Source organism: Neodiprion pinetum, chromosome 6 (assembly GCF_021155775.2).
Source record: "Neodiprion pinetum isolate iyNeoPine1 chromosome 6, iyNeoPine1.2, whole genome shotgun sequence".
Taxonomy (NCBI): domain Eukaryota; kingdom Metazoa; phylum Arthropoda; class Insecta; order Hymenoptera; family Diprionidae; genus Neodiprion; species Neodiprion pinetum.
The window spans coordinates 25,792,259-25,812,903 of record NC_060237.1 but is presented as its reverse complement, the minus strand read 5'-3'; the positions used below and the strand labels follow the sequence as shown (position 1 = coordinate 25,812,903).

The 20,645-nt window shown below is 44.1% G+C and overlaps 3 protein-coding genes across 4 annotated transcripts; all 3 read left to right on the top strand.

Moving 5' to 3' along the window:
- The first annotated feature begins 387 nt into the window (after positions 1-387).
- Positions 388-7,904, top strand: LOC124221531 (protein lingerer). 2 transcript variants are annotated; one of them, XM_046631642.2, is made up of 2 exons: positions 388-533; positions 5,343-7,904. In XM_046631642.2, exon 2 carries the CDS (start codon positions 5,343-5,345, stop codon positions 7,536-7,538), a length of 2,196 nt encoding a protein of 731 aa, XP_046487598.1. In that variant the 5' UTR covers positions 388-533; the 3' UTR covers positions 7,539-7,904. The 2 variants fall into 2 exon arrangements, with proteins under 2 accessions (XP_046487598.1, XP_046487597.1); XM_046631641.2 differs by lacking the exon at positions 388-533 and adding an exon at positions 2,639-2,764.
- A 1,608-nt stretch (positions 7,905-9,512) lies between these two features.
- Positions 9,513-14,679, top strand: LOC124222334 (putative uncharacterized protein DDB_G0282133). Its single transcript, XM_046633154.2, has 3 exons — positions 9,513-9,542; positions 9,708-11,420; positions 11,505-14,679. Exons 1-3 carry the CDS (start codon positions 9,513-9,515, stop codon positions 14,103-14,105), a joined length of 4,344 nt encoding a protein of 1,447 aa, XP_046489110.1. The 3' UTR covers positions 14,106-14,679.
- A 1,568-nt stretch (positions 14,680-16,247) lies between these two features.
- On the top strand, positions 16,248-20,168 carry LOC124221289 (uncharacterized). Its single transcript, XM_046631157.2, has 4 exons — positions 16,248-16,294; positions 16,594-18,187; positions 18,245-18,700; positions 18,796-20,168. Exons 1-4 carry the CDS (start codon positions 16,280-16,282, stop codon positions 19,389-19,391), a joined length of 2,661 nt encoding a protein of 886 aa, XP_046487113.1. The 5' UTR covers positions 16,248-16,279; the 3' UTR covers positions 19,392-20,168.
- Positions 20,169-20,645: the final 477 nt, after the last annotated feature.

Genomic DNA, 20,645 nt, shown 5'->3' with positions numbered 1-20,645 from the left:
TCTCTCATTCCATTTCTACGACTTCCACTTACACCGAATTAAAATACCGTTAATTATCTCCCACAGACATACCGCGGATTAATTATATCCGACAGTCGTTAAATCCGTTAGAAAGCGATCTGCATCGGTTGACAAAAGTTTCACTTTTATTCATCTAAATCCCAGCCAATTCAATGACGCACGTTTCGAAATATTTCGCTTTCAAATTTCCCAACAAGGAAGCAAACGAAGAGTAAGAAAATCGAACCCAATCATCGTTACAGATGAACGTACCGTGAGTACATTGTAAGACAGCACGGACTTGGCTGGATCGGAGAAATGACAGATTATCGATTTGGCCTATCGACGATATCCTCAATATCCTTTTTGCATTTTATGTTACAGAAAATTCTGGGAACTAACGGTCAAGGTAGATACTCTCTTCACGGTACAACCAATGGACCGAGGCGCCAACCACCGAAGTTATACGCGATTCGTATAATTTGACATAGTGATGAAACGGCTGATGTAACGTTACGATCCGGATTGTCACGGTAAATACTTTGAACTGGCACAATTTTTGCTCAGCGTGAATAATTCGCATGTTCTTTTATTCGTGATAAATTTGGCGATTAGTTTATTTCTGTGTACGTTCGGAACGAAAGAAAAATGAGAGTCACCAACGTCGGGTCAAATTCGCTTTCAACACTCGCGTAGTAGATATGCAAAACTGCAGTGAATTAATTTTGCTACATCTATCTGAGATAGCTGCGATGTGTATTTGTACTTATCACGATCGTATAATCGTCAAAGAGTTGAACTTGTTCAATGCTCAGATTGCCAAATTTATAATTGAGACATTACTTCACGGTCATTGTATTATATTCAGAACGGTATTTGTCAGCAGCGATTGGTTTCTAAAACTGTATAAACACTCTGAGCAAGCATTTTGAAAGCATCGGACTTGTGCGACAAGTTATTATTTTTGATATCGCAGATGAAATACACCCGGAGTAAAAGCAAGTCTTGAAGTAATCCATAGCCTTCTATCAGATTCGTGAGAGTGTCAAACCACGTGATACTTTGGATTGAGTTTCGAATTCTTCAAACTTAAATGACCGGCAATCCACTTATACACAAGCATTACGAATAGCTATTACAATTTCACGAATTCAAATTCTAAAATAATATGTAAGGCAAAAACAGGTTGTACAATCTACATAAATCATCATATCCTCGAATTTAAATCCGAGAAAGTGGTATGTTTACTACTGCCGTTGTTTATTACAGTAAAAAATTGACCGCACACGTGTGAACAGTGTTTCTAAAATTTTCACATCCCTTCATTAAAATACGTCGCCAGGCGTTAACGATGTGTCAATTGCCTCGTAAGAAAAAGGAGATAAAAAAAAAGTTACGATAACAGCGCACTCTTTTCCTGCACCTCCATTGTAAACCCGAGTGAAGAAAGCTCTCTGAGAGTTCACAAGAGATCGAAGATACCCTGACAAAACTACCCGGGTTGTAAAGTGATCAAAAGACAATGGATCGTAAAGCGTTGAATTAAAAAACCCCGAGTCATTTCCGCAGCGATATGAAAATGAAAAGAACTCGCACCTAATACGCTCACTCTGTAACGTATCCGTTGGTGAAGCACCTACAGACAGAAACTCTAATCGAATGATCTATGGACGGTATCGGCAGTGGGTAGCAAGGTTCATTAGTCGGTCTGGAATGAGAAGACAAATTAATCACTACCGGGCGATTGGTTGATGAAATCTTGTCAAACTGGTTTAAAATATGGTGGAGTAGGAAAGAAAGGGCCCGAGAAGCGCCAGCTCGGCGACCAATCAAGAACGCGCATGTTACATACAAAAGTCTGCATGGTGTACCTGAGTAAATGCACAGCTATGTCGCAAAAGAGTTGTAAGATAGATATTAAATTTCATTCGAAAGGATGACATAATTAAGGAGAGGCTTCAGCAGGACCGCTAACTTACGTTGCCGACCACTTATCAGGCCATTAACAAGTTGAGCAAATATTAATTATTCATCACGGTGACTGCGAGACTCCGTGTCTGTGTGAAGGCGTAAGGTATTCTTCGGGAAAGATACGCCACCACGTCGCTCAAAGCAAGACAGAGAACACGTTACGTACATACGGATGAGCCGCCTGAGGTATACGTGCAACATGTCCGTACATATCGAGAAAGCGGATGCTGCCGAGGATGAGCCAACGGTGTAGAGATCGTAAATTTCACGATGCGATACTCCGCTCCATTCGGACAATGTAAAGTGGCTAATTTTCATTCGGTGTTACAGTAACGGAATAAACGATGCGCGCACCTTTGTACCTGCTGTAGGATCGAACCCACTGATTTCCACATGCAAAGAGCACGAACCATCGCCGAAGACGATCCATTGAGCGGTTTTCTTTTTCCCAGCGACTGCACCAATTGTTCAGGTACAGTTGTGAGGTTCCACGCTACTGGACGATGCGCTCCTTCCTCGTCCTGGACGGGCTCGATCATCCGTTGCAAGCTCTTCGGTATGTCGGGGAATCCGGTGAATCTCGCGTCTCGTGGTGAAACTGGCCTCGGGTACGTCCCTCTTCTCAATCGCTCCGTTTGCACGCCTCCTCGCAAGCCCCATGAAGGCATATAAGGTGTGATGCTGCGTCCAGCCGACATCAGTACCAAACACACGGGACACGGGCGAACGCTCACGGTTTAACTTGACTCTAACGAATTTCATACCTGAGATGAAATTCACGTGGATATTATACGTAAGTTGCGAACCTGGATTATTTTACCGCTCATTTTTACGAATCATTGATACACGTCGTTCCGATCCAACCTATCGGTTTGCAACTCTTATGATCTTCTCGCGTAATTTGTCAAATTGTTCAACCTTCAACAGATTCTTTTCTTCTTTGCTTATGTCCCCAACGATCTTCTAAATTTATGTTACTTGATCACCAACCGTAGATCTGTAATTTGATGGACCGCTTATAACAGCTATTACTGTAATTGCACTGGTGTAACGTCCATTGATTTCTACTCGTTTATTTTCTCAATTTAGTATATTATGCCTAAGGTGAATCGTTTACAACTTCGCTCGATTACCTCTTTCCGGTCAGTAATCACAGAAACGAGAGAGGCTTGCATTAACCGATAAGCTTGAAGACCTTATGTCACATCAGAAAATTACCTGCCGAATCTGTATGAAAAGTTCGCAGGCAGGCGAGTGTAAAAATCGATTAGCAATGCGAAACGGTTTTCTATAATGGTTATCCGATTACGTCATATTGATTGTAACGCGAAAAACAATGGAAACTTGTCCTCCGTTGAGTTTATAATTCAACGTAAAAGAAGAACCGTGAAAGAAAAAGATGAAAAGAAAATGGATTAAATAACATCTTCGTGTATCACTTCTCGTTACCTTGAAATTATAATAGTTATTATTTAACGACCTTCGGGTCGTACTCGCACGCGACCGTTAAGAAAGTTCGTAAACTCTCGCCGTTTATTTTTTTCTATTCCGGTCTGCGTATCGCGGAGTCGAAAAATCAAAAAACTAATAACGGAATTGTGAAACCTCAAGTTGTTAGATCCAAATGATGGCAATATCCGGTGCCGGGAAATTACACATATTTTTACAAACCTGTAACGTGGAGATACAATTTAAGCACGTAGGCTGGTTGGATTGTAACGGAATTCCGAGTCTAAGGACAGGTCCAAGATATACAGCCACTTCCGGGGATCTGTGCCCAATGATATATGTGGCGTAGTATGACTCCACGAGGAGAAAGTAATATTTGTCTCGTCCCATAGTCCAATAGAATCGCGTATTAGTAGCACATTGATGTACATCCACGTTTGTATTTCCTTTCAATAACGTTGACTCTGAGGTGTAATAAGTCTTTTTTTAGAAGAAGATAAACTTGAGCAATTTGGTGAAAGTTCACAACGATCTGCGATACAGCTTCGAGTGAAATTAACTTACGCAATTTACCGTTGCACTGTATCACATACATTTCTAATAGTATTTCAGTTCCTAAGGTACTTGTAATGATTTACAGACTTGAAAATTTTACTTCAAAATCGGAACGGTGTAAACCCGTTCTATGCACGATCGTCCCGGCAGTTTCACCCATAAATTTATACCCCAATCCGTGCTCATCGATCGGCGATTCGCAGCTAAGACAGCGAAAATCGAAATCTTGTACTATAATTTTTCCCACAGTGAGCAAAATATAACAAGGAGAAAATTAAAATTGAACGCAAAACGTACATATCGAGGTATCAAAGAAAGCAGTGAAAATAGAAACTTGAGACAGATATATGTAACCAGTTTTAAAACGGTACTACTTATACACGTATGTTACACTAACCAACGAGTAGCAACTGGTCTTGAGAACGAGACACGACTACGTCTAGATCACGGTGCTCTGTAGATCGTAGATCATGTATCGTGGTCGCGATTTTTGTTGAACATCAGCAGCTGTCCGCGGAATTGAGGATCATTAATCCACGCAAGATTTCTCTTTCGCATTAAGCATGAGTGATGTGTGTAAAGTACGAATCTCGCAGAATTGAACCACGTCCTTTACGAGCTGCATACCTTTCGCAAAACATTAATACACTTTTCAGTACAATCACTACCGGGTTTACTGACGTGGATCTCGGTCCAGCGATCGTTATCAGCTTGAGAATAATTCGTCTTGCTGATTCTACGAATTCACAACGATACGTAAGTGCAAAAAGGCTAGGAAAAAAAAGTTTGATGTTGTAATCCGTCGTCAGCACGGTGCTCCAGTCATGGTTTTGAACCACTTGGATGGTGTACATGGATATAATATGTATCAGAAACTGAGGATCTCAAAGCGCTTCCAATTCATCCGAGAAGCTGCGGTAATGTGCGATCGCATGTATAATGCATGAAGAATACGTCGTTATAAATTTAAGTGAGACATCAAGTGTAACGGGATACCAGGCGACTGAACTTTGCGTGGAAGAGGTAGAAAACATCGGGAAAATGAAAATAAAAAAGAAACAGAATAAAATAAAAAAACGCTACAGCGAAAGATCGAGCAAAGAAACCCACCGCGAGGGAAAGTGCGCTTAAAGCGTAGCAACAAAGCGTTTAAAGTCCGGTTTATGCAGAAAAGCGAATGCATTACACATATATACCTCCGTAAAACTCGCTTAATGTAAATATTATACAAGTACGCAAACGAGTATACTTTTTCTTCTTCCTGAAGGCCGAAGGGCCGGTTCGCAAACAATGAGTAACACGTAGTGAAATCGGGGTCTTGTTAAAACCGGTTTTAAAATTTTTTTCTCACTTCTTTCTCCACGCAGATGCTGTCCTGCGCGTTGTTCCTCGCGAATTGCGCACCAACTACGGAGAATCCTCCGCTCGACATCGACGGCTCCGACTTGAAAAAAGTCGTCGAAGATGGCGCAGCCGCGGGAAAAGAAGAGCGTCGGGAGACTCTCGAGGACATCGTGGACCTTGGAAACGAAGGAGAAGCCGAGCTGCCGATCCTGCCACCGATAATCCTGATCGACTTTACGAACGGGACGAACTTGACGAGCGAGGAAAAGTCTAAGCGAACGATAAACGGGAACCTGGGCTACGGCTTTCAATCGAACAGCTTACTGTCAGGAAAGTACAACTATTACCTGCCAACCGGAAATACTGGGACAACGGTCAGCATCGAGGAATCTATCAGCCCTTTTCTGCCAACTACGATAATCGAAAAGGTGAACGGTGCAGGTTCCTACTCCAATCTGTTCGGTAACCCTGTGCAGTCTCACCAGAGAGCGAATCCCGTGACTCCCTTGGCCTTCGGACAGCGGACCAAGCTGCTCAAGGCGAATAGTCAGAGCTTCCAATCGTTTTCGGGGTTCAGCGCCGCCCAGAAACCGAACTATGTTAGCTACTCCACGCCCAGACCCGACTTCCAATCCAACGTTTATCCCACTGCTCCGGCGGGTCTCGGAAGCTACGGCAACCAGGCCTCCGGATTCAGCGGTTTCGCCAGCCCGCGACCACAGGTCTACAATCCTTCATTGTACCAGAACCAGAAGACGTACAACTCGCCGGTTCAAAGCTACGACTCATTCGCTTCGACGCCGAGACCAACGATCAGCACAAACTACGTGACTCCGAGACCCGAGACCATCTACACGACACCCAAGCCCCAGAGCTACTCGGACCAGAGCCAGACGACGGTGCTGTCAGCCCTGAAGGGTAATTCCCCGAAGTACAGTTTCGAGAACGGAGTTAAGTACGAGCACAAGATCGTATGGAAGTATCCAGACGGCATGGTGTCCGAAGTCGGGCCGGATTCCTACGACGATTCCTACCCGGGGTATTCGAGCCCCACCAAGATCAGCCTGACTTCCGGATACCCAAAGTCGGGGAGCAATTCATACTCCGCAAGCTCCGAGGGCATCTACTCCCAGAAACCGGCCACTTTTCCCAACAACGGGGATTCCGGGAAGGGAGATTCAAAGGCGAACCAATTCGTATCCTCGGCCTCAATATCCAGCGGCAACGCAGGCTACTTTGGATCCCCTTCGCAGCTCACACAACCATCGCTGAAGTTCGGTTACCAGAATCCTTACTCGGCTAGCACCGGCCAAAGTGGAAGTCTCGGCAAGCCGGATGTCCAGGACACGAAACCCGCCTCCAGTTATCCCGTTGACAGCCCTCATCCGGAGTATTCGCCTCTACAGAGCTACGAGATTGGCCAAGACTTCGAAGGACTGGACGGCCAACGGACCGGCGCCTACACCTTCGAGCAGCCCTCGAATTCGGGGTCCCATTCTCTCGGTGGGAAAACACCATCAACCACTGTCCTATCCAAGTACAAACCGCAGGTCCAGCAGTACTTGAAGAAGGCTCTCGGCCTCGGTGGTGCCGAAAAGAGTCAGGTTTACCAGACGACAGCCACGGGATCGTCGTCGTCGTCACCGTCAAACCTGCAGTACTCGAGTCTGCTCGATTACAACCCGTCGTTATCTCAGTACATCGGTAATCCGGCTTCGATTCTCAACGCCCAGCCGACTTTCGTTCAGGCTGGTAATTCCTTGATTCCGGTCATCATTTTGAGGGTCGACGGCGTCCCGCCGATCCAGCCAAAAGTCACGCCGAATATTAATCTCAAGGCGCTTTTGCAGAAGTATCTTACTCAGTACGCGCAAACCGTCACAAACTTGTCGAAGAGTCAAGGATACGATCAGGGCTATGATAATCAGGGGCCTTCGGGCTCCGAGCTTTACGATCTGGGTCAGCTGACCCAGAGCTTGAGTCAGCTCAGACAAGGCGCGAATTTCAAACAAAATTTTGCTCAGAATTTTGCCCAGAGCATCGCTGGTCAAAGTTATCAGCCCGGTTCTTTATCGAGTCAGTCGAGCTATGGCGGGTTTGATAAAGGCGATTACGGTAGCTTGCAAAACGCAAAGTACGTAGCTCCGAGAAAACATAAAGTCAAGAACGTGGAGATAGTAGACGACCCACGATACACAACGTACAAAGTAAAAGATTAAAATTCAAAATATTTGTAATCGATTTTGAAACGTACTTGACACAGGATTCATCTGTTTCTAATTAATTTATTGTCTAGTTATATTCTGGAATATGTTTGTCGCGCCGTTGAATTTGTTTATTTTTCTTCTTTTATTCTTATAACCATACTTCGCAAACTTTCCATCGATACAATATCTACAACACTGCGCGCTGCTGAGAGATTCCGTCACGTTGTCGCGATTTCTGAAGAAAGTAAGTTCTTTTCTGTTCCGGCAACGTCATTTAGGTCAGAGAAGAGTGTACAATGATGATCATTTTTCTTTCACTTCATCCCTCAGAAAAAAAAAAACCACGTTCCCTTTCTTTCTGTTTTACAATACATAAGCCAGGAAGGTCGTCCGAATGCCGTTCATTAAGGCAGATCGTCAAATGTTCTCGATCTTAGGTGTAAGCTTTAAGACGTAAGTTACGAATATTTAATAAGGGAGCCGTGCAATACGTATGAATTCAGATCCGTTCGTTCGTACGATCGTTGTGATCAAATGATAGGTGATCAATATGCGGATCGTGTGTATGTATTCGAATTTTGTCGTATCGTTATATACACATGTACGCGAGCGCTTTTCATAAGCTAACCAAATTTTGACGCTTCGAAAAGGTACCTAATAAAACTTAGATAAGTAAAAGGTTTTCTTTAAAACTGTGCAATATAACGCTGCTTTATTATATGTATAGATATCATACCTGTTAGAGAAGAAAAACTTTCAGGATTTCACGCTATAATATATGTAAATCAAATAAATAGCGATGTATAAAAATATGTTTAATGAAAATGAAATATAATAAAAAACAAACTTTCTCCATAATCCATTGATCCAAATGTCCCGTATATCGTTTGCACCCACAGTTGAACACTCGACGTATTTTTACATGCTTTAGTGCATCAGAGGGGTAATTAATTATCGTTAATTGAGTGTAAAATAAAAGTCGAAACGGCAATAACGATTAAGCCAAGTTAACATCACGTTATACAAACACGAGCTCCGTTGATATCTCTGCAAATCTGACAAAGGCAATTAAAATGCAAGGCGTTGTTACAGTTGCGTTGTCGAAGCTGCACAATGTGCATTGGAAAAAATCATGTTTCACCGTTTGTTTGTGGAGACCGTAAAATGCGTGTGTGCGAGTTGCTAAACGATATTCATCGCGGTATAAAGTTATTTTTCAAGTGTAAATCGTGTCGACGCTTCTGCCGCGCGCACTGAGCATAACACGTGTGTTATAGAGCGCGTAGGAGTTCCTTGACCGCGGTAAAATAATTGACCAAAACTTTGCGATGCAGCGAGCCACGCGAGCAAACGGTGATTCGGAAATCGCTCAGCGTTGGTAGCCAAATCGTTGTATGGAATAAAATTACGCTGGTAAAGATAAATTTTTTTCACCGTATTTGCCTACGCTTTTTAATAACTTTTACACAACTCACCGCTTCGGCTGGAAACGTTGCGTCATGCGAGTCACAGAATTCCGAGAATATTTTTTTGTTTAACGATATAAAACAGTGCGGAGATGGGGTCCAGTGAATTTGCAGTTACAGGTATTTGAAGTATCGATCGAGACGGCTGGATCTACTTGACAAATAAAAGATTCCCGATACTTGCGAGAACATGTGATCTTCGTCGAGATATTGAGACAAAATTTTCCCGACGTCAGTCGCGTGCCACAAATGAAAGTATCCTAGGAAAGACGCGAGAAGTATATAGTATAATATTTAGAACGATATTTTTCACTTGGTCACCGGAGTGTATAAAGAAAATTGTACGCATCGTGTGTGGCTCAGTTCTCCCAAGAAAGTTCTTCCATGAACAACTCAGTCCCCGATAATTCATAGTTTTGCAGTAACGACGAGAATAAATGTGTGGAAAAAATATCGTGTGATTCATTGCTTGAAAAAGTGCGGATAAATTTGTTTTCTTTTTTTTTTTGTTAGTCAAAAAATGTGGCCATGGAAAAGGTTCTCTTGTCACGTAAGTTTCGTTAATCCATACCGTGTTTTAATTCGGTATTCGAGAAAAGAAAAATTGCATTCATTTAATCCTTCCGCAATTGATCCGCGGTTTCGAATACCGTTCATTGACGTTATTTGATCTTCATTTGCGAAATAGCGTTAAAATCCTTCGAACGTTTCACAGATTGTGATCCTGCTACTGTCCAGCCGATGGAGCACTGCCTCGAGAAACTCGTCTAATATTGATAAAGAACCGGATCAAGTGGCTGCAGAATCGGTCGCTAGATTGCAAAACATTACCGCAAATCACTCGACCTTGGAGAGGCCTTTCCAAGAGGTGGATGCCACAACGATTCGTTACGAAAATGCTAACGGTTTCGTGCCAATAACACCGGAAAGCGATACTCTAACCGCGGAAGAAGAAACTATCGTAGTAGAAAATCGTCTTGACAAAAATTTCAGCACCGAGGAGCATCTCTCTCTTTTTATAAGAGAACCGGGTTACCCGAAACCGGAGGAGAAATCGTTGGAAAATGATCCGTTTTACTCAACCGAGGCGAGAATTTTCCTCAGCCTGACTCAGCCGTTTTCCAACAGAAGGTCCTCCGACTCTCAGGACTCGACGGATGACTTTGAATTATTGAAAATAAATAGTCATACTCCAACCGTGGCTGATTATCAGAATTTTTACAACAGCCTTACCGGATCTAATCAAAACTCACGTAACAGAGAGAAAGTTAATGATAATAGAGAAACGCGCTACTACGAAGATCGGCGAAATCACGAGAGGGAGAAAAATTATTTCGACGACGTTAGTGGACGCGGTAAGAAAACGGCTAATTATAACGGGATAAATTACGGTGAAAATTTTGGCCCTCAAAGCCAAAGAAACGCGGCAAGCAATGATCAATTTTTCTCCTACAACCGAATGAACGAACACCGGAGTAAAAATGGGTACAAAGAATTCACCAACACCTTTTCACCCGTGGAAACCCTGGATTATAACTCTCAGAAGGAGGAAAATACACAAAGTATTTCACACACGAACCAGCAGCAAAACTACGACAACCAGCCAACGAATCCTCCTGCAGCTCGTGTTGTCACTCACCGCCAGAGACACCCGAAGAAGAAATCTTCCCAGAGCGGACGCACACCGAGGCTAAACGCAAAGCAACACTCGACGACGAAGGCCAAGACGATTTCAGACTTCGATAACATATTGCCTGGGAGTCAGAGCTACGACGATTTGATCCCTCGCCCCGAAGAACCGGCGAGCTACTTCGAGCACGAAGCACTATTCAACAGGGAAGAGAGCAATCATCACTACGAGAAGACCGAGGAGTCGAGGGACTTGTCCGATGAGAATTACGAGTACGTAGAGGTGACGGAAAAGCCGAAGCGATTACGGAAACAGAGAAGAAGGCCAAGTCACGTTGTCGACTCGACTCGACTCCCAAAAGAACATAGAAACTTCGAGGGCTCGGTGGACATCGAAGAGACCGAAAGACCGAGGACTCGGTTTAGGCCGAAAATTCGAAACCATAAACCGAAGCCAAATGCGTGGCTAGAAAGTGAGAGTCCGATAGGGGAAGAAGAGGTGGACGAGGGAGGATACGAGGTACCTGCAACGGACTCCGAGGCCGGGAAGCAGAGGTTTTATAATAACCAAAACAAGAAATCTAAGGGAAACAGCTGGGCGAACATCAGTCCGAATGTCGAGATATCCCACTCTAGTGGTATAGAAATTGATCAAGTTGAAAAGCCGAAGCTTGTTTTACCGGTAAAGGTCAACATCGTTCCCGTAGCGAATTTCGATCATGCCACTGCCCTGGGCAACAGTCAGGGCTTTGACTTGTCGAATGCGGTTTTGCAGAATTTCGTCACTGCAACGCCTGTCGCGTTTAATAACGATCCAACGGTCGCTCCTATCGCTCCAATTTTGAACACACCGCAAACTATTTTGGGACATAATCTCGGAAAGAATACGGCAAATTTTCATAATTCGAACGTCAAAATACAACAGTCGGTTCCGGAAGTAATCGTTGGGCAAAACACTTTCCAGAATCCCGTACAAACCGTACTGATACCCCAACAAAGTTATCAAACCACGTACAAATTCGGACAGAATGTGAGAAACCCGTTTTTGTTAAGCAATCAAAATTCTTACCAGCAAAGCTCGAACGCTAATCAAAATCTACAACCTGTCACTTTCGATTCGCCGATTCAAACCGCGGCGCATAATCCCAACCAAAATTTACAAAACTATCAAACTACCAACGGTAATCAAATTCAAAACCTTCAGAGCAATTCGCAGTTTCTTAACCCTCATCCTACTCCGCAAACTTTTGCAAATATCCAACAAAACGGCAGCCCATCTGCCCCCATCAACAACGTTCAAGTAAACCACCACGGTTTGCAAGGACAAAATTTGCCACCTGGTCACAATTTGTACATGGTGCACGGTCCGGCTGTAACTTATTCGACAACACCGAGTTATCTGGCGAATGGAAACGTGAGGGTGACAGAAGACATTGGTAAAAAAACTGGCAGCCCGGGATCAAACGGGCAATATCTCGCCTCGGCTAGTCTGGCAGTTGGTGATCAGATTCAGAATCAAATCAACGCTCAAAATCTAAGGTCTCAGTTGCAAGAGAACTTCTATCAAGCCTTTCGCCACGAGAATTTGCTACCGAAAACAAAAGAAATCGCCCAAAGCGCCGAGCTTGCTCCGACCTTGCTGAATTTCTACAACCAGAACGACGCAGGCGTGCAAAACTCGAACCAGCATCATCAGGTCGAACAAATATCTCAGGCGTCAAATGCGATCGCCCAGACTTACAAGGAGCAAAATCAGCAAATACTCAAAGTAGCGAATGAGATATTTGAGAGCACTTTGAATCAGCTGAAAGAGCTGCAAAAGAATCAGGCCCTGAGGGCCAGCAGACTGGGAAATCCTAACGTGCAAGTTTTGGCCAACGGGGGTTTTGCAAAGGCAGGCGATTCTCAGGCCCAGTATTTAGGAACGAAAAACGTTGAGATTCTTAATCCTAATATCAGACCGAGTCTTCCTGACCACATGCTCAAGAACACGTTTGAAAAATCAAACGGTTTTGGGGGGGCTAGTTTAACAACCCCGTTTCCAATCTTCGCTACAACCGAATTCGACACGTCTCTCAGAGTCCCGAATCTGTCGACCATTGGGCCCCTCTCGGCTCACAGCTACCTCGGTTCATTGACGGAACGCGGAGTTAAGGACAATGACCAGAAGACATCGCCGACGACCAACTCAAAACCGAACACTCCCGAGACGTATAATCCGATAAACTTTGTACCGAGCACGGAAACTTTGAAAGCCCAAAAAGCTCTGAACAGTAAATACAACTTCCATGAACCTCTGCTTCAGGGACTGAATTTGGTGCCGCTGATTCCAGGCGGTAACTTCTACAAGAACTCGTATTTTTCCAATAACGATCTCATCTCCAAGCCAAAGCTCACCTCTGACCTGCAAAAATACGCGGAGGAAATGTTCAAAGAATCTCTGAAGACGATATACAACACGCAGAAATGGAACAACGATCACAAGGCTCAGAGTTCGGACATTTCCACCGTCACAACGTCCCCAAAGCTCAACGACGATATCCGCAACGTCAAGTTTTCCGCTCTTGACATCAAACCGAGCAAGCAGATCCTGGAGGCCCACTTCACTAACTCTGGTACCGAGGTCGGGGACGTCCAATCCTTCGAAAAACTCCCAACTCAAACGCCAGATTTCACAGAAGTCAAGCAATCACCACCAGTCTCCCTGGAACCGGTCAGATTCTACTATAAACCAAACATCCACCTAACCAGACCCACAATCTCGGACCTGAATCATCCGGAGTTTAACTTTGACCCGGATATTGGCCAGGTAGATTTTATCCACGAATTCCTGACACCACCCAAGCCGAATGCATTCGTCTCGAAGAGCCCGTTCAACGAGCCGATTTCCAAGAAAAGACGGGTACCCAAATTGCCGGCTTCCGATAGCGGCAAGTCGAAATATCCTGGCAGACCGCGACGTCCTGGAGTGGTGATAGAAGCAGCCGCGAGCAACGTAGCTCACCATAGTTCCAGCTTTGATACTCCGAGGCAGGAATTTCTCCAGAGTAGACCTACGTCGTTCAATCACGAAATCCAGGAGTTCGAAGCCGATTATCAAACCTCATACTCAGGACTGCGAGGACAAAGTTTTCCGAACTCGAGGTACCCCAGCCTTACCACCTCTAGTCCGGTCCCCGATGATTACCACAAGCCCGGCTTTCACAACTTCGATTTCAACCACCAGAGAACGCACAACCTGATGGGATTGTTACGTAAGAACAAACGGCTGCCGGCTGGAAATACGAAGTATCACTTCGGGAAGAAGGAAGGAATAGCGGAGGAAGGAGAAAGGGGGTCTCAAAACGACACGGAGCGTCGGGATGAGAGGAATGCCGAGTTTCCCACAGAGAGATCAAAAACATTCGAGGGAAAATCGGACCTCAAGATTTTTGAGGCGATGAACACGAATTCGACGCGAACGCAAAAAAGCGGGGTTCAATAGCTGCTGCGTGTGAATTAATTATACTGTCGCATAGATTGTATGAATAATTTAGACGTTACGTTATGTAGTTGTTGATTGTTTGAGCGCAGTCTTTTACTTGCTAGAAATTTGGCGATTCAAGGTGAGCCTGACAAAATCGCGTGACGAGTCGATAAAACAAATATTTGAGAAACGGTGCTTCGCAACTGTTGCTTGCCAATGCATTTGCAATTTTATAAGTGTTATACGAGGCGCTACTTTGCAATTACAATATAATATTTGTTTTATTGTTCAATCGATTACACACAGACCTTGAGTAGAATTAACAGAACTCGTTAAATTTCAATTCTCGATCGCGATAATATTAGCAGAAACTGCTGACTAAATGAAAACGCGACGTACAAATTATCTTATAGTAGTGAATATTTTCTGTATTTTTTTCTTCCGTTTACGTACGCAATATTATCAATTAGAATTTACGATTAGTTTTAAGCTCGAATTAGGACATCCCGATGGATTATATTGACTGAATTATTTTGTTATGATTTATACTCTAATGCTTTGTACATAAGGTAACCAATGAAAATAAAAAAAACATGAGCTTTATAGGATTGTTTAACCAATGGGAAATTCCTATCACGGTTTCCCAGAAATACTCGGTGTAAATTTCATTTTAACCTCGAGTAATTTCGTCGGCCGTTCGATCGCGAGAAATTGATTGCGTTAAAAGTGAAAATTGAAGGAACCGGAATAGACTAAACGAACATGACAATCATTTATGCAAGTCATGAAAAACGAGAGTATCGATTGTTGTTTATACTGCTCTCACTTCTTGCGGCCGGTATGCAAATAGGTAATCATCAATGACAAACAACGTTAAATTAATTGAGTAGATGCGGGGTTAACGCTAAGTTAAATTACCCGAACGTGTTTGTTTTCACGAATCAAGTTAGTTTTCACTTTCATAGAGCGTAACTGCATTCTGCAGTTACTGGAAAAAGCTAAAATGACTTCAGTCTTCGAGTGCCACATTCTCTTTCCAAATCTATCTACCTTGGATTCTGGGTAATAAGCATTTCAGTGGATCGCTGCTCCGTGACCACAATACCACATATTTCTTAGGTTCAATGGTATTCGTAACAGTAGATCAGAAAGACAATTCCAGTTATGTCGTAACTTTGGCTATAGCCTAGCAATCGCGCACGTTTTTTACTTAAAACAGATTATTCGCCAGTCAAAGTTACTCAATATCTTACTCCATCCAATCTATCAATGTGTCATCATTGCGATCGATACCAATCTTCGGATACCGTGCCACCAAAACAGAGGGCTGAAAGGTTTTGTGTCAATCTACACGTATAACGTGCACAACGATGGAAAGAGAGAGCGTTAAATGAGCTCATGATTGTAAAAGAGAATTGCTTTGACAATCACTAACAAACAGGAATGGTGACAGAGTTTCAACGATGACATTTGTATTCGTTATAGAAAGAGATAATCGAAAACACGGATCTAGAAAAAGCGTGAAATATTGTTGTACGGGATCAATCGGCTGAGACGTTGATTATAATATGAACAAAAATTGAACTTGGTCACTATTGGCGAGTACATTATACCCACGTATAACATACCATAACGTCACGCAAGGCCGAACACGCGAACCGAATGAAAAAATTTATCAGCAAATATATTTATACTCGCAATTTCCGGTAGCAAAAGAAATTTTCATCACCGACACGAAGGCAGAGTCAAACGCACAATTATGGTCCGAACGTGCAAATGGAGAGAAAGAAAAACCTTTTTTAAATCTGACGGTGGATAAAATTGAATATACGGCACATAATGCGACGTAGAGTGGAGCAAATAAAAATTTTGCCCACAACTTTCTCAGCACGGCAGGTGAGCAACCTTCATTAGTCATGGAAGAATTTATTTTTTAATACAACCTCATGCGCCTTAAGGACTCGGCAACTGTGATGACAGGCATGCTGTCCGCAACTCGTCCGTAATCTGACGGTGCGGCGCGGCACGGCAGGGAGGTTCGGCGGTTTTTCAGGTTCTCCGTTTTTATACATTTTAGAAAAGTCTCTCTTGTGCTCAGTCGATCCGCATCAGTTGTCTTCGAATATAAAAGAGCCTGAAATAACGAATCACGCCAGTTGGCATCGAGCGATTGAACTGTACGGTATCCGAAAATGGGTACTATGCTGGTACGTTGAAAGCAAATGTATTTCACAACCTCGGCAATGTCTGTTAATTCGCATTGGGGTAGATTGTACAAAATATGTTCAACATTTCGGCCTCCCGAACCTGTGTGATATAATGATATAAGTGGATATATTGAAGTGTCATCAACAACATGCGCAAGACGCATAGATAATAAATTCTCGCCACCGCGTGATTTCAAAATTTCGACTCTTCGTCTTAATCCACTAACGCTATAAAAAAAAAAAAAAAAACCGTGACACACCTTTTGCGATAAATATTACCGACCGTTTATTTGTTGCAGGCTTACAGTGCAGCGCTTCTCTTCGCCGCTGCGATAGCAGCGGCATCAAACGATGCGGTTGCCTCTACAGGATCACCAACAGCATCGGTGGCATCATCGGTTGACGTAGCAGAAGCAACTGGACCAAAGTTGAAACGCGGGATCGTTCAAATTGGAACAAAGAGTTGGGCCAGCCAGAACAGCTATCCGTCAAAATCGGTTAATCCAAGCACGAGTCCCACTGCTGCGAGTCCGATCGGTGGCCAGTACATTCAGCAGGGCAGCAGCCCTGAATCAACGGCCGCGTATTCCCCCGCAAAAATCTACGACCAAAAAATAACTTACAACAACCAGAACGCCGGTGCTCAGCAAGCTTCGCCGTATACCAGTCAAAGTTACACGGCGGCTAAAGAGAACTATAACGGAAATGCTGGACAAGGTTACGGAAATGTCGGGTACAGCGCTCCACAGAATCACGGGATTCCAAATCAGGCTGAGAACTCCGGATACACGGCGGTGTTCACGCCTCAAATTCAACCAGTGGCTGCTCAGAACGCACCGAACTTCGGTAGGTTCCAGAACGCGAAACCCTTGACTGGCCTATCTCAGGCCCAGAATGCCCAGAGTGGTCAGATCCAAAGTGCAGGAATATTCAACACCCCGTACTACACGATTTTTACCACTGGTGCTAGCCCCGTTGAAAATCAGCAGAATGCCGGATTCTTGCAGGCGCCATTCGAGCAACAAGGAGCCCAGAAGTCCCAAGTGACTTACGCGCCAAATCACCAGACGGTGTCTTACATCGATCCGAGCTTATTCTCTTACCCGACTCAAGAAGTAACGAGCTATACCCAAGCCTCACCTTACTTCCTGCAGCCGAGTCCAGCTCTAGCCGCATCTTCCCAAGTTCAGCAAAACGCTCCAAAGACCAATATTCCGGAGCAGAGGAGTTCAGATTTTTCGCAGATGTACGCACCGTACCATCAAAGCGCTTCCAACTTCATACCGGCTGTCCAGCAGAGCGCCAGTTTAGGTCCAGTGACCGTGGACTTCGAGGGTAAGAAGATACCGCTACCACTTCTTCAGCTGCAAAGCGCCAAAGACTTCCCGGGCTTTGCTCAGGTCATCCACAGTCAGCCAATTGCTCTCGAGACCGCCTCGCCAGCTCAAGCGCAAACTGAATTCAACTTCCTTGCCGACTTCACCAAGAGCTTGACGCCGAATCTTCTGCCGTTCCTAAACAACCAACAACCTAGTCAACCTCAAGTCATTCCCGTAAAGAGCGCCAATGGCAGTCCTCAGTTCCCACAGTACAAGGGTGCCAGTATCAACACTGGACTAGGTTACAACCAGGAAAGACCCGCAGCAGGTAGCTACCAGCACATCAAGAGTCAACCCCAACTCCAGTTCGGCGGGAAACCAGCTCTGCCAGTAGTACCAGCAGCGCCAGCAGCACCAGCCGTACCAGTTATTCGTCCAGTATCTTCCGTCGTTCATCACCCTTCGGTAAGCGGTAGACCCTTGGGAGAGAATCGCGATGACGTTGAAATAATCAAGAAGAAGAAGCCGCCCGCGCCTGACCCGCACGATTTTGACGAGGACGAAGTGGACGAGGGTACGTGGCAAAAAACTACCACCTCCTTGGATTGGTTCTAATTTGTTATTTTTCCAGGTTACAGAGCGATCGAGAGGGAGTACGGTCCTCAGCACGATGACGTAGAGGACGAATCACCGCATCGCGGATCGTACGTCAAGGAGTCCAGCGCGGAAAGTGACTTCAAGCCGTCCACCGGTTACCCCTTCGAGTCGTACGAGGATAAATTCGGCAGGTACTCAAAGCCTTCGTCGGACGAAGAAGCCGAAGACGACGGACCGTCGTCGAGGTATCATCACCACTCGTCTGCCGACGACGATGACGACTACGACGGGCACTCAACGACCCACCACGCCAATTACAGATCACCGCAATCCAGACCAAGCAGGTACGAGTACCCGGGAGAAGAGAGCCGGAAGAACGAGCGACAAGAGCAAGCGGAGGAAGAAGGAGAACTCGCGGCGTTTAATTCCTACGGGCAGGATTTCGAACAGGAATTCGAAGACTCGTACAAACGAGAACTCCCGCAGAGTAGTAAGTAGGAAACGAATTTTTCCGAGTATACGTTAGATTCGGTTCTCATTGAATGACGATTATCCTCGAACTGATCATCTGATCTGTGTCTCCAGAATACGTCCACGTAAAGGAGGTACCGGAGATCGAAGGCACCGAACCTGTTACAAGGTACAACTCTAAGTCCAAAGAGTCTCGTCATCAGGCCCACGAAGAAGAGCCCGAAGAGAGCAGAAACTACGGCAGTCACTCGTCGCAAAAGTACCGAAAGGGTCCGAAGAGCGGTGACAGCGAAGGTTACGGGTCGAACGTCCGATCCTACAATAGATCACCGAAGGTAATTCACGAAGACTCATTCGGCTACAAGAGTCCCAAGAGCCAAGAGTATTCGAAGTACAAAAAGAGTCCCACCGGAGACTCGTATTCCGCAGTGAAGAAGTCGCCGAAGAAGGAATCTTACGTTAAATCGAGTAGGTCGTCCTACAAGTCGCCGGAGAACGACAACGGATACGAAAAGGGTGACTCTTATTCTTACTCGACCGGAAGTGCATGGAAGTCGGACAACAAAAAGGCCCCGGAATCCCGCGATTATCACGGCCACGCAAGTACCGCTGTAAAAACTCTGGCACAACCGGATTCCTCGTTCAGTTTTGACGCGTTCGCGATTGATCCAAGCAGCCCGAAAATCGTGCATGATCTGACCGGGATCTAATCGGTAGATTCAACATAATTATAACCCTCACTAGACTGTAATTAATCCACAGCGAGACGAACCACAGAACCAAATTAGTCTGGGCTTATAATCAACGCCTCGAGTGACGACGGATGCTCTCGTTCGAAAGGGTGAAAAAATGCTAAATTCCATTTTCACTCGACTCTTTTAGGCTTCAAGACAATATGGCTCGATTAAAAATGCTTAGGAAATCGAAAGCCACGTACGATGTTAATTTGTTGTATATTATATACTCGGTATGTTTACAAATGTGTTAAGTTTTTACCCTCGGGCTGTTCCAGCGGTACCTTGCCACTGGTTGAGCAGATAATTGCCGATTTCGACCACTCTTTTTGCGAGTTCAAAATATCGGTAAAAAATTACTCCCGAAATATTATAGCGCATTGAAAGATTTTGTTTTCGAGTTACATGAATTCGACTTTCTAGTAAAATATTCAAGACGTTGTAGCAAAAAATTATAATTTCGTTCTTAAGAATCCGAACTAGTCTTAAAATTTAGCTAACTTTGTGCTTCTGTGTGCAAAATCGATGAATATAAATATAGACAGCTGTCATGATATTTGATGAAATTCCTGATAATCTTACAGCTGTGTAGCTTCACCCAATCTAATGAAAAATTTTCTGATGTTTTGAAAATATGTTTCATGCGGCATGAAAACACTTGTAGTGATCCTACAAGCGTTCAGAGCGAGTATGACTAGAAAAATGTAATATTAATACTTTTTTTGTTACGAAATAAAATGCAAGTTGACCATACATTTTGTTCGCTGTTAATTATAATACCAAATAACAAACAAAATAACAATTTTCGAGATGTCCTTAATCGAGGTTCGTATTTGAAAACAAAAACTTGGCAAGAAATTCAACCAAACCCGGTAATAAGCGCATTTCATATACGGCTCAATTCTGCTGGAATAACCCTTCCGTTTTATACTGTAAATTGGGTATTTCAAAATGAAACTTTCTCTAAAAGCTCTGTTTTCTTTTCTAATTGTAAGTCTCTTTCTCCACGGTTGTTAAATTATCTCCAACATTGATCGGTTTGATAAACGGTTCGCACGATCTCTACAAATAAAAATGGATAAGTACATAATATACTTTACCGATAGACGGTGCAGGTGGATATCTGATAAGGTGTAGGTTGGTATGATCTAAAATTACCAGCTGTCTTCCGAGTTCCGTGTAACGCACAAGCAGAAGAGGTATTCGCGAAAGGCATCACCCAATCTTTTG